The 15,388-nt window shown below is 39.0% G+C and overlaps 2 protein-coding genes across 8 annotated transcripts in view; one reads left to right on the top strand and one right to left on the bottom strand.

The window, feature by feature from the left end:
- The window catches only part of LOC109904665 (uncharacterized), a 28,216-nt gene extending 23,225 nt beyond the window's left edge, over nt 1-4,991 (top strand). The window contains exons 31-36 of the mRNA XM_020501849.2: nt 1,546-1,578; nt 1,681-1,725; nt 2,068-2,106; nt 2,828-2,863; nt 3,863-3,907; nt 4,472-4,991. Coding sequence (XP_020357438.1) covers nt 1,546-1,578; nt 1,681-1,725; nt 2,068-2,106; nt 2,828-2,863; nt 3,863-3,907; nt 4,472-4,506 — 233 coding nt within the window. The 3' untranslated portion in view covers nt 4,507-4,991. The remainder of the gene's footprint in view (nt 1-1,545; nt 1,579-1,680; nt 1,726-2,067; nt 2,107-2,827; nt 2,864-3,862; nt 3,908-4,471) is intronic.
- Nucleotides 4,992-5,122: 131 nt separating this feature from the next.
- LOC109903409 (heat shock factor protein 1) overlaps nt 5,123-15,388 on the bottom strand; it is a 31,593-nt gene continuing 21,327 nt past the window's right edge. The window contains exons 10-14 of one of the 7 annotated variants that reach the window (XM_020500091.2): nt 13,254-13,328; nt 12,436-12,541; nt 11,562-11,615; nt 10,931-10,991; nt 5,123-8,809 (exon numbers count right to left, since the gene is read on the bottom strand). In XM_020500091.2, the coding sequence (XP_020355680.1) occupies nt 8,598-8,809; nt 10,931-10,991; nt 11,562-11,615; nt 12,436-12,541; nt 13,254-13,328 (508 nt within the window). In that variant the 3' untranslated portion in view covers nt 5,123-8,597. The other 6 variants (XM_020500092.2, XM_020500095.2, XM_020500093.2 and 3 more) reach the window with 6 other exon arrangements.

Raw genomic sequence — 15,388 nt, 5'->3', positions numbered from 1 at the left:
AGACAAAATGAGAAGAAAAAAAATCCAGAAAATCACATTGTAGGATTTTTTATGAATTTATTTGCAAATTATGGTGGAAAATAAGTATTTGGTCACCTACAAACAAGCAAGATTTCTGGCTCTCACAGACCTGTAACTTCTTCTTTAAGAGGCTCCTCTGTCCTCCACTCGTTACCTGTATTAATGGCACCTGTTTGAACTTGTTATCAGTATAAAAGACACCTGTCCACAAACTCAAACAGTCACACTCCAAACTCCACTATGGCCAAGACCAAAGAGCTGTCAAAGGACACCAGAAACAAAATTGTAGACCTGCACCAGGCTGGGAAGACTGAATCTGCAATAGGTAAGCAGCTTGGTTTGAAGAAATCAACTGTGGGAGCAATTATTAGGAAATGGAAGACATACAAGACCACTGATAATCTACCTCGATCTGGGGCTCCATGCAAGATCTCACCCCGTGGGGTCAAAATGATCACAAGAACGGTGAGCAACAATCCCAGAACCACATGGGGGGACCTAGTGAATGACCTGCAGAGAGCTGGGACCAAAGTAACAAAGTCTACCATCAGTAACACACTACGCCGCCAGGGACTCAAATCCTGCAGTGCCAGTACATGTCCAGGCCCGTCTGAAGTTTGCTAGAGAGCATTTGGATGATCCAGAAGAAGATTGGGAGAATGTCATATGGTCAGATGAAACCAAAATATAACTTTTTGGTAAAAACTCAACTCATCGTGTTTGGAGGACAAAGAATGCTGAGTTGCATCCAAAGATCACCATACCTACTGTGAAGCATGGGGGTGGAAACATCATGCTTTGGGGCTGTTTTTCTGCAAAGGGACCAGGACGACTGATCCGTGTAAAGGAAAGAATGAATGGGGCCATGTATCGTGAGATTTTGAGTGAAAACCTCCTTCCATCAGCAAGGGCTTTGAAGATGAACCGTGACTGGGTCTTTCAGCATTACAATGATCCCAAACACACCGCCCGGGCAACGAAGGAGTGGCTTCGTAAGAAGCATTTCAAGGTCCTGGAGTGGCCTAGCCAGTCTCCAGATCTCAACCCCATAGAAAATCGGAGTTGAAAAGGGAGTTGAAAGTCCGTGTTGCCCAGCAACAGCCCCAAAACATCACTGCTCTAGAGGAGATCTGCAAGGAGGAATGGGCCAAAATACCAGTAACAGTGTGTGAAAACCTTGTGAAGACTTAGAGAAAACGTTTGACCTCTGTCATTGCCAACAAAGGGTATATAACAAAGTATTGAGATAAACTTTTGTTATTGACCAAATACTTATTTTCCACCATAATTTGCAAATAAATTCATTAAAAATCCTACAATGTGATTTTCTGGATTTTTTTCCTTCTCATTTTGTCTGTCATAGTTGAAGTGTACCTATGATGAAAATTACAGGCCTCTCTCATCTTTTTAAGTGGGTGACTGGCAGTAAGGGAACTTGCACAATTGGTGGCTGGCTAAATACTTTTTTTGCCCCACTGTACGTCCAGGTGTGGAAGATGATAAGTATACATTTTTCAATTTCAGATTCTGTGCTTGGATTTGGACATGACACTACAGGTAAAATTCCATTTACAACAACATATCAGAAGTGCTAGATTTCTAAACCAAACAAGGCCTCTCACACAACACACTTGTAACATCATATACTCTGTCTCTCAGTTGTTGCAGAAGCACACAGTGTCTTCATTCAGACCGATTCCCCAGGTAAGTCCACACACACACGCACACACACACACACACACACACACAAAACACACACTAGCCTCCAAAAATATAATGTGAATGTATGCAATTCCATATGTATGTAATACCAATGTCTGTAATACAGACGCTAAAGTTGGCAGGTTTGAGTGAGGTTCTCATACCACTCATTACTCATCAGAGATAGAGTACTATAAAGAGAATAGTGTCCCATAGTTCCTGTTAAAAAGCATTGCACAATATAGGGAATAGGATACCATATGGGACACAGCCTTACTGCCAGTCACTAAATAACAAAACGAAACGCCTTAAGTCACCATGTTGAATCTATCTTTTGTATTGTAGTCACAGCTGATGCACAAGGATCCACTCTACAGGCTTCAAGTAAGTCGGTACAGTATATTCATTTACGCAACCCCTTGACCTTGCACAAGTATCTGTTGCTCCTAAAGGCTTGATGAAATGAAAAGTAGTGGAAATAGTCCTTTGATCTTAGAGAGATAGCCCAGAGCAGGGGTGTCAAACTCACTTCCTGGAGGGCTGTGTATCTCCTATTTTTGGTAATTTTCTTTCAATTCGTATCCAATTAGACCTAGAGAGGGGAGGTCCTAACCAATAAATGACCTTAGCCTAGTGCCTAGAGCGTGGGACTAGTAACCAAAAGGTTGCAAGTTCAAATCCCTGAGCTGACAAGGTACAAATCTGTCGTTCTGCTCCTGAACAGGCATTTAACACACTATTCCTAGGCTGTCATTGAAAATAAGAATTTGTTCTTAACTGACTTGCCTAGTTAAATAAAGGTAAAAAAAAAAAAGATGTACACGAGAGGATTGGAAACTTGCAGAAACTCAGCCCATCAAAAATGGAGTTTGACACCCCTGCCATAGATTAATCAACCAATCAATAAAATGTATTTACAGCCCAACAGTTGCCATAAAGTGCTTTACAGATCTTTGCAGATAACCATAGTCTAAGTAGTGATAGACATGTAATGGTGTGAAATGCATTGACATTGATGACAGACAGCCCTGGTTGCCCGTTCACGGTGGTCTCCCCCTGCTCTGTTCGTAGGGTCTGTGTTCATGCAATGTCTTTGTCCAAACAGGTCATCCTGGTGTAACAGAACAGACACAGCCTGCTGGTAAGCTTCATAAGAGTTCAGGTTTAAACTCTGTTACATGGCTGTGTTTATACAGGCAGCCCAATTCTGATTTTTTTTCGGATATTCTTTTTTAACCAATCAAATCAGCTCTTTTGCCCATAATTAGGCAAAAGATCAGAAAAGGGTCTGCCTTTGTAAACACAGCCTTATACAGATGTCTCAGTAATGTTGATATCTAGCCATCTATCAATTTGACTACAAATGCTGCGTTTACACAGGCATCCCAATTCCAATCTTTTGCCCTATTATTGGCAAAAGAGCTGATCTGACTGGTCAAAAGACCAATTAGTGAAAATAAAGATCAGAATTGGGCTGATTGTGTATATGCAGCAAAAGTAATTGAAATAGCGAAATGGATCCATGTGACAAATTTAGCAGTTTTAGTAAAGGTGATATTTTGTTGTGCAGGCTAAATGGGTAGTACGGCCTAATAAGGATCTGTTTACACAGACACACTAAGAACCCAAAGCAGATTTTCTTTCTATATCCAATCTTTTTTTCTGACTGTCCACACTCAGTTTTACAAGTGACCAATATCAGATTTGCACATTCATGCTGATGTAGCCTCTGAAGTAGCACACAGATGCCATGTTCATTTCCTGTCACTGTTCCTTAACATTTTGGGGTGGTTGTCATGGTAACGCATGAGGTCACGTATGGAGGATAGGTTTTTGTATCAGGATTCAGATCCATATATGGAGGTAGTATAAATCGGAATTCAAAAGATCAGATTCCATGTGTTGTTTTGCTGTTTACACATTAGAGAAAATATCAGATAGGTATCAGATATGCAAATAATTGGCAAAAGATCTGAATTGGGCTGACTGTGTAAACACAGCCTAACTTGTTATTTAGCACAGGATTGCACAGCTTTCAGATATTACAATGCTGTGTCATTATGACAGCATATATTGAACCACTCAGTGAACAGATGCTCAAGGGCTCTTTTCTTTCCTCGGTTTTGCTTGCTCTTTCCAGTTTCCGCAGCTGAACAGTACAACCCATCTGGTCAGGGTCCTGAAGGTAGGTTTCTCAGCTCCTTATAACGTCTCTCTCTTCTTTTAAAAACATTATTAAATGACAAAAGCCTTGTTTTATTTACATGATGTACTCCCCTGTCAAAACACATACAATATCTTACAACTACTCATTTTTATTACACTGTATTAATAACTACAGTAGTAAGATGGCAAAGTTTCTGACTGCAAGGTTTCAGGTGATAATACAGTGCTGTTAAACTGTACCTTTGAAAGAGACAAAGGTAAGCTCTTGATTGGTACTACAAGAATAAAAATTGTGAGCAAGTAAAAATGAAGGACACTAAAGTAGTATTACTGCCTCTGAGGTAGGACTCAATGCTACAGTATACTCAATATGCTGTAATTCTACAATATATTGCATTACTTTTTTAACATTAAAGGGGTAGTTCACACAAGTTATGGATTTTTGTCTCGTCCATAGACTGCTCACAGGGTAAGGAAACCAAAATGTAATTTAGTAATTTGGATGAACTATCGCAGTCACCTCTTAGATAGATGAATTACAGATATGTGTGTCAGAGACTAAAATACATCTTCACTTCTGAAGGTGCAGAAAATGTGGAACTGGAGGATACCTGCTGACTTCCATATGAAGCCTCGTGTCAAGTTTCTACGCTACAGATTTCAGTGTACGGACCAGTCTGCATGGCAGAGAAACAGTGATCCAGCCCACTAGCAAATCTAGTTGTTTGTGTCTATGTTTGTTTGTTTGAACTTTGTCTATTTAAACTTAAAGATGACACTGTAAGTAAACTTTTTGCGCACTTGTTAATAGATGTTTTGTTTCATTCGTTGCATATATGATAAAAAGACAAGAGGGTACTAAGGAGAACCCTCTGACTCAGATGAATATGGCTCATACAAAAGCGTCATCCCTATGAATATTGTTGTACAAAAGCTCAAACAATATACTGAATCTTTATGAAGCTTTGTTATTTTGTAATTTCCACAAGTACTGTATTTCCCAGTTTAGAAAATGTGAGAAATAATCATTTTGTGTCAGAAATTGTACATTGCGAAATGTATATCAAAGTAATCTCTACATTAAAAGGAACATCTATTTTGAACATCAAACTCATTTTTCTCCATATTTTTCACATATGGAAGTGGGGAGCAATGTTTATGCAATCCATGTGCCTGTTCATCTGATTAATCAGCCATTATTTACAACTAAAATACAACCTTAAATGCAGTAATGTATTATGGATATGCAAATAATTTATTTCAAAACAACCATGTTTATTTAAAACATACCATACACAAAATATTGTTCTCATGCGTAATTTGGGTTTCTCAGGCTGTGCCATTGTGTTATGGTGGAACTGGTAAAAGTGCTTAACAATGTACAATTCAGCACATCAATATACTCCAATACTTCCCCTTTCTTAAAAGGAGTTAATTTAAAAAAAAACGGTTTGAACAAACTCAAAACAACCTCTGGGGGAAGTATGCGTAAATTCACAAAGTTCCTCACACTTGAACCAAGATTCAATGATTCATTTGTTTTCCTAGACAAGGATTTGACTATAAAATAATAACGCTCGAGGGAAACAGGCTTCCAGAAAATAAATGAATAGCATATGATTGATAAGACATTGGAGGATATACAGTGCATTCGGAAAGTATTCAGACCCCTTTACTTTTTTTTTTTAACGTTACAGGGCTCCACAGTGACGCAGCGGTCTAAGGCACTGCATCTCAGTGCTAGAGCTGTCACTACAGACACCCTGGTTCGATTCCAGGCTGTATCACAACCAGCCATGATTGGGAGTCCCATAGGGCGGAACACAATTGGCCCAGCATCATTCGGTTTTGGATGGTGTAGGTAGTCATTGTAAAAAAACTTTAAGAGCCTTAATCTAAAATGGATTAAATAAAAACATTTCCTCATCAATCTACAAACAATACCCCATAATGACAAAGTGAAAACAGGTTTTTGGATGTTTATTTTTTATTTATAAAAAAATAAACAGAAATACTTTATTTACAAAAGTATTCAGACCCTTTGTTATGAGACTTAGCGCTCGGTGCATCCTGTTTCCATTGATGATCCTTGAGATGTTTCTACAACTTGATTGGAGTCCACCTGTGGTAAATTAATTTGATTGGACATGATATGGCGAGGCACACACTTGTCTATATAAGGTCTGAAGGTTGACAGTGCATGTCAGGGCAAAAACCAAGCCATGAGGTTGAAGGAATTGTCCGTAGAGCTCAGAGACAGGATTGTCAAGGGACGGTACCAAAAAATGTCTGCAGCATTGAAGGTCCCCAAGAACAGTTCCGTCCATCATTCTTAAATGCGAGCGGTTTGGAATCACCAAGACTCTTCCTACAGCTGGCCGCCCGCAATTGAGGGTGAAGGGCCTTGGTAAGGGAGGTGACCAAGAACCCGATGGTCACTCTGACAGAGCTCCAGAGTTCCTCTGTGCACAATGGGAGAACCTTCCAGAAGGACAACCATCTCTGCAGCACTCCACCAATAGGGTCTTTATGGTAGAGCGGCCAGACGGAAGCCACACCTCAGTAAAAGGCACATGACTTTGGTTTGGCAAAATGCACCTACAGACTCTCAGACCATGAGAAACAAGATTCTCTGGTCAGATGAAACCAAGATTGAACTCTTTGGCCTGAATGCCAAGCGTCACATCTGGAAGAAACCTGGCACCATCCCTACGGTGAAGTATGGTGGTGGCAGCATCATGTTTTCAGCAGCAGGGACTGGGAGACTAGTCAGGATTGAGGGAAGGATGAATTGGGCAAAGTATAGAGAGATCCTTGATGAAAACCTGCTCCAGAGCGCTCAGGACCTCAGACTGGGGTGAAGGTTCACCTTCCAACAGGACAACGACCCTAAGCACACAGCCAAGACAATACAGGAGTTGCTTCGGGACAAGTCTCAATGTCCTTGAGTGGCCAAGCCAGAGCCTGGACTTGAACCCAATCAAAGATCTCTGGAGACCTGAAAATAGCTGTGCAGCGACGCTCCCCATCCAACCTGACAGAGCATGGGAGGATCTCCAGAGAATGGAAGAAACTCCCCAAACACAGGTGTACCAAGCTTCTAGTGTCATACCCAATAATACTTGAGGCAGTAATCACTGCCAAAGGGCTTCAACAAAGTACTGAGTGAAGGGTCTGAATACTTATGTAAATGTGATATTTCAGTTTTGTATTTTTAATACATTTACAAAATACTGTTTTTGCTTTGTCATTATGGGGTATTGTCTGTAGATTGATGAGGGAAAAAAACAAATCCATTTTAGAACACGGCTGCAACATAACAAAATGTGGAAAAAGTCAAGGGGTCTGAATCCTTGCCGAATGCACTGTACATGGAATCCTGCTTAAAATTCAAATAATTTCTATCCCAAAAAGCAATCCACATAACGGGATGTGCTGGCTGGTATAGAAGGATTAACCCAGGATATTATGTCAATCTCTTGTCACATACAGAAAGCATCTTAAAAGCAGTCTATTGTACACTTGTACAAAGGGCCAGTCTTAAGTCAGTGGATTTGGTTTCAAGAAATCTAAACCAAATCAGTTCGATTTGATTTCAAGACATGAATGCTTACTGTGAACAAAGGCAGATGGGTTATCTACTAGAAAACTCTATGCCATTCAGCTGTCTGACGTGTAATATTTTATTGACAGTTGGTCATCTAGTCTTTAAGAAAAAATGCTTAAAGAAAAAAATATGAATTGCCATTCAATACTCAATGTTTCATTATATTATTAAAAAAATCAATATGATTTTGTCATCCAGACTATGTGCATGTGAACATTGACACTTCTGAGGGCTAGAGTAAGTAGTATTTGGTGTTTTGGAGAACTCTGTCTAAAATAAATTAATGTATGGTTCTTTAAACAACAAGTAATAAAATGAAACAATCTTAGATACGAAAGTATAACTATAAGGTGCTGAAATACCAACAGCATTCCATTATGAATTATGCAAGGGAAAATGTCAAAGAAAACCCTTCCTGCATCTAATGTGAATAAAACAACATATTGGTGCAGCACAAAGATTCAAACACTTAAAAAATGATGATTAAGGTACAATCCTTATATCAATAAGTGAAAGCGCAAGAACCTAAACATTTTTAAAAAAGAAACACAAAAACCGTTTTTTTTTCATGAAACAGTCAAGCCACATCCCTTGGATAGTGAGTCTAAAAGAACAGAGTTGACGAGAGAGAAATGATTCAGGTGGAGTCTAGTGGACCACACACGCGCACACACCTTTGAAATGTATTCGATCTTTACACTTGGTATAACAAAAAAATAATTCTGCATACTTCCACTTTTAATAATTAAAGGAGCTTGGTGAACAATGCTTAAAACTTGACCTAGTAATGATTATGATTGAGCTTTATTTGTGTCCGCCAGTAAGATCACAGATAATTCAACCCAGGAAGTCCTTTCCATGGGCTGAATAAACCATGCCAGGAGCGTAAGTCGAACATTTGGTTTGATTCATCTAAGCAAAATTCTTTCAATAAGTAGTTTAAGCCTTAAAATGAATGAAAATCAATAGCTCAGAGAATAATGAACACCATAATAATAAATGTTTTAACAGGTTGATTTTTCATCATCTGCACATTAACATAATGACAAAAAAACAAAACAAAAAAAAACACTGCAATACGTCACTTTATTAAAAAAATGCTTTAGGATAGTTCGGGCTTGTCTGGTGCTGCTGTGTGGTAGTCGGTAGTGAGGAGCGAGATGGTAGGGTCCTCTTCAGGGTCCTGGTCCTGGGTGAAATACGAGTCCCCCTCCAGCTCCAGCAGAGTGGGGAGGTCCGCTCCGCCATTCTCATTGGTCAGTGGGTCAGTCAGTAGCATTGGCTGGGAGGTGTACTGGACCAGCTGCTTCCCTGCTTTAATCAACATAGAAAAACATGAAACTATGATCTATGAAGACAGCGAGATCTTTTTAGTTTATTTAACCTTTATTTAACTTTAACTAGATATCTATGGAGTTTCCATAGCCCCTTTACACTGCATGAAGTACTACATTGAAAGTGTTAATGTTTTTTCACTATGACATTTTAAAAAGGTTGATTCAAGTGTGTTAATTTTCCGCAGTATGTAGTATGTATTATGTAGTATGATGAGTAGCATGCGTGGAGTATGATGGTTTTTAGGCAATCCGACTAAATCCACATAGGAATTTGTTATACATCTGTCATTCTCATTGAAAGCAAGTCGGAAAAGCAGTAGATCCATTTGCATGCTTCCCGTTTTTAAGTTGAGTTTTTCACATACTAAGCTTTAATACAATGTTTTGGGTTATTGAAAAAATACAGTATTTCACAGTGGTTAATTGGTCCAAAGTTGTGTCACAAACTTAAATTAGGCAAACGGTTTAGAATTTGGTCACACTTTATTTGGATAACATACTATCAACAAACTATCTGTTGATAAGCAACTGCTTGCTAAGGTTACGGTTAGGTTTAGAATAAGAGTCAGGGTAACAGTTAAGGTTAGGAGAGTTAAAATGTTACGGATAGTCTGTAGAGCATCTATGGACGGACTATCCAAATAAAGTATTACCTACCATTTTAAACAACCAGGAAATGTTGGAGTGTTTTCTACATATTGCAGGAAGTGACAGAGGTCTCATTATCATATTTCGCAGCATGCTTTGTTGCAGGTAGATTATTTTGAATGGTTTGTTTCAATATCTTGGTTTTGTACATTGGTCATTATTGATCTTATGGTATACAAAGAAAAATAACATACAGATTGGGTTAGTGGTTGGATTTATTGCAAGCGTTACCGAGATAGTTGTTCCCGTTTACACAATCTAAGTAGTATTTTCAAATGACACCTTCCAGCCTAGCAATAACTTTGACAGCCGGTTGTGGTTCATGTAAAGTTCAGATTGTTGGATGTCCTCCTTCTGGCTGGATTACATAAGGAATTAGATGTCGTGGTAATCGGTGGTAACCTTATCATTCATTCAAATAGCACAGTGGGAAATATGCAAATTAGGCTTTAGTCTCTACAGTGTTAAAAAGGTACTAGTAGGGAAAATGTAGTCAGAAAAGTGTAAGATGGCATGGGAGCATGTTAAAAACACAGAAAAGTGTAAGATGGCATGGGAGCATGTTAAAAACACAGAAAAGTGTAAGATGGCATGGGAGCATGTTAAAAACACAGAAAAGTGTAAAATGGCATGGGAGCCAATTAAAAACACAGAAAAGTGTAAAATGGCTTGGGGGCCAATTAAAAACACAGACAAGTGTAAAATGGCATGGAAGCCAATTATAAACACAGAAAAGTGTAAAATGGCATGGGAGCCAATTAAAAACACAGAAAAGTGTAAGATGGCATGGGAGCATGTTAAAAACACAGAAAAGTGTAAGATGGCATGGGAGCATGTTAAAAACACAGAAAAGTGTAAGATGGCATGGGAGCATGTTAAAAACACAGAAAAGTGTAAAATGGCATGGGAGCCAATTAAAAACACAGAAAAGTGTAAAATGGCTTGGGGGCCAATTAAAAACACAGACAAGTGTAAAATGGCATGGGAGCCAATTAAAAACACAGAAAAGTGTAAAATGACATGGGAGCATATTAAAAACACAAAGTGTAAAATGGCATGGGAGCCAATTAAAAACACAGAAAAGTATAAAATGGCATGGGAGCCAATTAAAAACACAGAAAAGTGTAAAATGGCATGGGAGCCAATTAAAAACACAGAAAAGTGTAAAATGGCATGGGAGCCAATTAAAAACACAGAAAAGTGTAAAATGGCATGAGAGCCAATTAAAAACACAGACAAGTGTGAAACCACAGTAGTTTTGACTAAATGGGGTGGGACTATATAAACCCCAAAATGGTGTTGAATTTCACTACATGGGAGTTGAATTAACTCTTGCAATTTTACTGTGTAGTAGCAGTAGTATCAGAACACGGGCACATAAAAGCAAAATTAATATTTACAAAATAATGCATAGTCAGCATGATATACAGTTTTTAGGAGTTTTTTTTACCTGTGTAGTTGTCACTTCTCTCAGCCCCTTTGGGTGAATCTGATGAAAGCAAGTCCTGGATCTATAAAAACAGAGGGGGCCACAGTGTGAGACACTGACTTATTTTATGAACAATACAAAAGGAAGTAAATAGCTAAAGACACAATCCCCTTGTCCTGCTATGGCAGCAGGTCTATATCCATACCCCTTCAACCCCATCTTCCAAAGGTTCAGGTCAATCACGACCAAAACCTCCCGCCACCTGAACAGGTTCTTCCCCTGTGCCTTGGCCCTCACCAACCAGCCACCTTGTCTACGATGATCTTTTCATCCATGGACTATGCACCCTGCACTCTCATAGAACTGCACATTGCTCTTTGCACACAGAATTACACAATCCAGATGTTATGTACACAATGAACATCAAGCTATCACGCACCTGCCCTTTGCACCAAGCACCTCTGCATCTGCCCTTTGACAGACCCTTATATATATATATATATTTATTTCCCCTATTGTACATCACCCTGTAAATTGTTTTATCTATACATGCACAACTCATAATGTAGTCTGTAGTTTTTTAGCTTGGTGTTCATTGTGTACATAGAATGTGGATTGTGTACATGCTGTGTCTAGAATCTGTCTAACTTACACAGTCAAGGCTCTCCAGGTCGAATTCAGAGCCAGGCAGGGAAGAACTGAAGAACTGAAAGACAAGTAGTTGAAGAAAATGTGATCATCCCCTGGGGTTTTTCAGCAGAATCATATCAATAATAACATTCACAAGGAGTAAGACAATATACATTGAGTGTACAAAACATTAAGAACCCCTTCCTAATATTGAGTTACACCCCCCTCCTCCATTCATCGGGGCATGGACTCTACAAAGTGTGGAAAGCGTTCCACAGGGATGCTGGCCCATGTTGATGCCAATGCTTCCCACATGTGTCAAGTGGATGTCCTTTGGATGGTGCGCCATTCTTCATACACCTACTATTATACCCCGTTCAAAGCCACTTAAATATTTTGTCTTGCCCATTCACCCTCTGAATGGCACACATGTACAATTCATGCCTCAAGGCTTAAAAATCCCTCTTTAACTAGTCTCTAACTGCAACTAATTGCTGTAAATGAGAATGTGTTCTCAGTCAACTTACCTGGTAAAATAAGGGTAAAATATATATTTTAAAAAAATAAAAAAAATCCACTGATTGAAGTGAATTTAACAAGTGAAATCAACAAGGGATCATAGCTTTCACCTGGTCAGTCTGTGTCATAGAAACATCCTGATGTTTTGTAAAACCAGTGTGCAAAAACATAACATGAACCATAAACTCTCTGTGTAGTCACGGTCACCTCACACCAAGTTGACCAACAAAGCCACAGTCCCTTTAAAACACACCCTGTCACCTAGAAATGCAGAGTGACAAACCTCACTGCACATTCTTATTTGACCAGTCAGTGTCCCACACAGTAAATGCCTCAGCATACGGTTGTTGGGACAGAAAAACAAAGCCTGAACTTACTTCAAAGAGGGGTGAGGACTCGAAATTGATGGACTGCGCGTTTAGGATAGTCTGGAGGTTTTCCAGGCCATTGTCAATGCTGTCCAAATGGTCACTCAGCTCACTCCTACACCAACAAACAAAACATGGTTCATATTTATACGTTTCTGAAGATCTCCCTGACTAAACACGCATTAAAGCAAATTAGCGGTTTAAAACAAATGGTAGTAAAATCACCCAACACAACTCATTTCATATGAGCAACAGAAGCCATTGGAACAGCGCTGAGTGGGCCACACAATCACCGAGTTGTGAGCCTGATCCCCAGAACGTGGAATAGTCTGCCTTTCCCCTACAGTTCACTGGGCCTGCCACATTAAAACACACTCACAGAATGATTGACCTTTGACCTAAATGGAGGGTAGCATTTGTGGTTGTGCAGATAGATTAACATTTGGACAAAACATGCTGAATCAGATGTTTTTTCAAGCCTGTGTGTTCAAAATATGATCAATTATCAATAATGATGTTCTCAGTTGGTGCCAAATACTGAGACCTATCAAATATTGAGACGCACTATCTGTTTGTAGACCAAGAGTACAGGTTGTCACATCCAGGGATAGGGTAAATGATTAGAAATTATACGCAATAATGAATGATCTAATATATTTGCTCAATATAGACATCACTTTGTTAATTTCTCTCATTACACACAGGCTTGACAGATTGTTTTCTGGGCTTGTTGCTGGTGGCAATGTCAGGTACAGGCAGCAGCGTCAAACAAGTGTTCTGGGGGGAGGACAACATAACAGGGTTTGTGGGACAACTGAAATGCTAACCCTGGGTGAGGTCTGAGGTGTAGAGTCGAGGAGGGGCTGGGGAAGAGGCGAGAGACCTCTGACATCTGTGTAGAACTGAAAAGATAAAAGCACAACAGCTGGAGAGAGAGGAGATCATAGCACTACTACACACTGCACCCCATAGGTTGACTAGACCCCAGGAATGGGGATCACATTGGCTACTCGGCTTCTCATTGGCTGAAAATAAGAATAAGGGCAGAAAGGAAGAGGCAAAGCAAGAGGTTTCCACTCTTGCCAAAATCTGTTCAAAATAAACCCAATGTGTTTCCATGGGCTTATTTTGGACCTAAGTTTGTCGACGACTTCCATTGTTAGGGCAGAGACACGAGCATCTCATCATTATATACTGATCTCTGATAAGGGGCATTGGTACCACAGGAAAAGGGACGTTGAATGGCTGCTGGTTTAAAATGGAATCCTGCTGAAAAAAATATTAAGCCACAACATACAGTGCCTTCAGAAAGTATTCACACCCCTTGACTTTTTGTCGTTGTTACAGCCTGAATTTAAAATGAATTAAATGTCGATTTTGTGTCACTGATCTACACACAATACCCCATAATGTCAAAGTGGAATTTTGTTTGAGGAATATTTTCAAAATACAAAATGAGAAGCTGAAATGTTTTAAGTCAATAGGTATTCAACCCCTTTGTTATGGCAAGCCTAAAATCAGTTCAGGAGTAAACATGTGCTTAAGAAATCACATAATAAGTTGCATGGACTCATTATGTGTCCAATAATAGAGGTTAAAACGATGTTTAATGACTACCTCATCTCTGTACCCCACACACACAATTATCTGTAAGGTCCCTCATTTGAGCAGTGCATTTCAAACACAGATTCAACCACAAAAAAAACAGATATTTTTTCTCTCAAATCCTCGCAAAGACAGATAGATGTGTAAAAACACTGAATATCCCTTTAAGCATGGTGAAGTTATTAATTAGGCTTTGGATAGTGTATCAACACACCCAGTCACTACAAAGACACAGGTGTCCTTCCTAATTCATCTCATGGTGAGGAAGGAAACTGCTCAGGGATTCTCATGAGGCCATTGGTGATTTTAAAACAGTTACAGAGTTTGTTGGTTGTGATGAGAAAACTGAGGATGGATCAACAACATTGTAGTTACTAACCTAAATGAAAAGAAGAAATCCTGTACAGAACAAAAATATTCCAAAACATGCATCCTTAAGTGCAACAAGGCACTTAAGTTATACTGCAAAAAATGTGGTAAAGAAATGAACTTTATGTACTGAATAAAGTGTTATGTTTGGGAAAAACCCAACATAACATCACTGATTACCACTCTTCATATTTTCAAGCTTTGTGGTTCCTGCATCATGGTATGGGTATGCTTGTCATTGGCAAGGATTAGGGAGGTTTTATTGGGGATAAAAAGAAACAGAATACAACTAAGCACAGGCAAATCCTAGATGAAAACCTGGTTCAGTCTGCTTTTCAACAGACACTGGGAGACCAATTCACTTTCAGCAGGACAATAACCTTAAACACAAGACCAAATATATACTGGAGTTTGTGAACAAAACAACATTGAATGTTCCAGGGTGGCCTAGTTATAGTTTTGACAAAAATTGGCTTGAAAATCTATTATTTTATATATATTTTTACCTTTATTTAACTAGACAAGTCAGTTAAGAACAAATTCTTATTTTCAATGACGGTCTAGGGACAGTGGCAAGACTTAGAAATATATTTCTAGCAATGATCAACAATCACCTTGACAGTGCTTGAAGAATTGATAACGGGAAAAATATTGTATAATCCAGGCATGGAATGCTCTTAGACACTTGCCTAAACATACTTACAGCTTTAAATTGCTGCAAAATGTGATTCTAATGTTTTTTCACGGGGGGGGGGGGGGGGGGGGGGGTTATATCTACGTAATCAAGCTATATTAGTGTTTATTTTTCATTAATCATGAATAAATGTTTGAATTTTTCTTCCACTTTGACAAGAGTATTTTGAGTAGATCGTTGACCAAAATTGACAATTAAATCTATTTTCGTCCCCCTTTGTAACACAACAAAACGTGGAAAAACTCAAGGGGTGTGAATACTTTTTGAAGGCACTGTATGTAATGTACAGTCTAG

This window comes from Oncorhynchus kisutch, linkage group LG14, assembly GCF_002021735.2.
Source record: "Oncorhynchus kisutch isolate 150728-3 linkage group LG14, Okis_V2, whole genome shotgun sequence".
Lineage (NCBI taxonomy): Eukaryota > Metazoa > Chordata > Actinopteri > Salmoniformes > Salmonidae > Oncorhynchus > Oncorhynchus kisutch.
The sequence above is the reverse complement of the archived record's forward strand: the minus strand, read 5'-3'. Positions and strand labels throughout refer to the sequence as shown.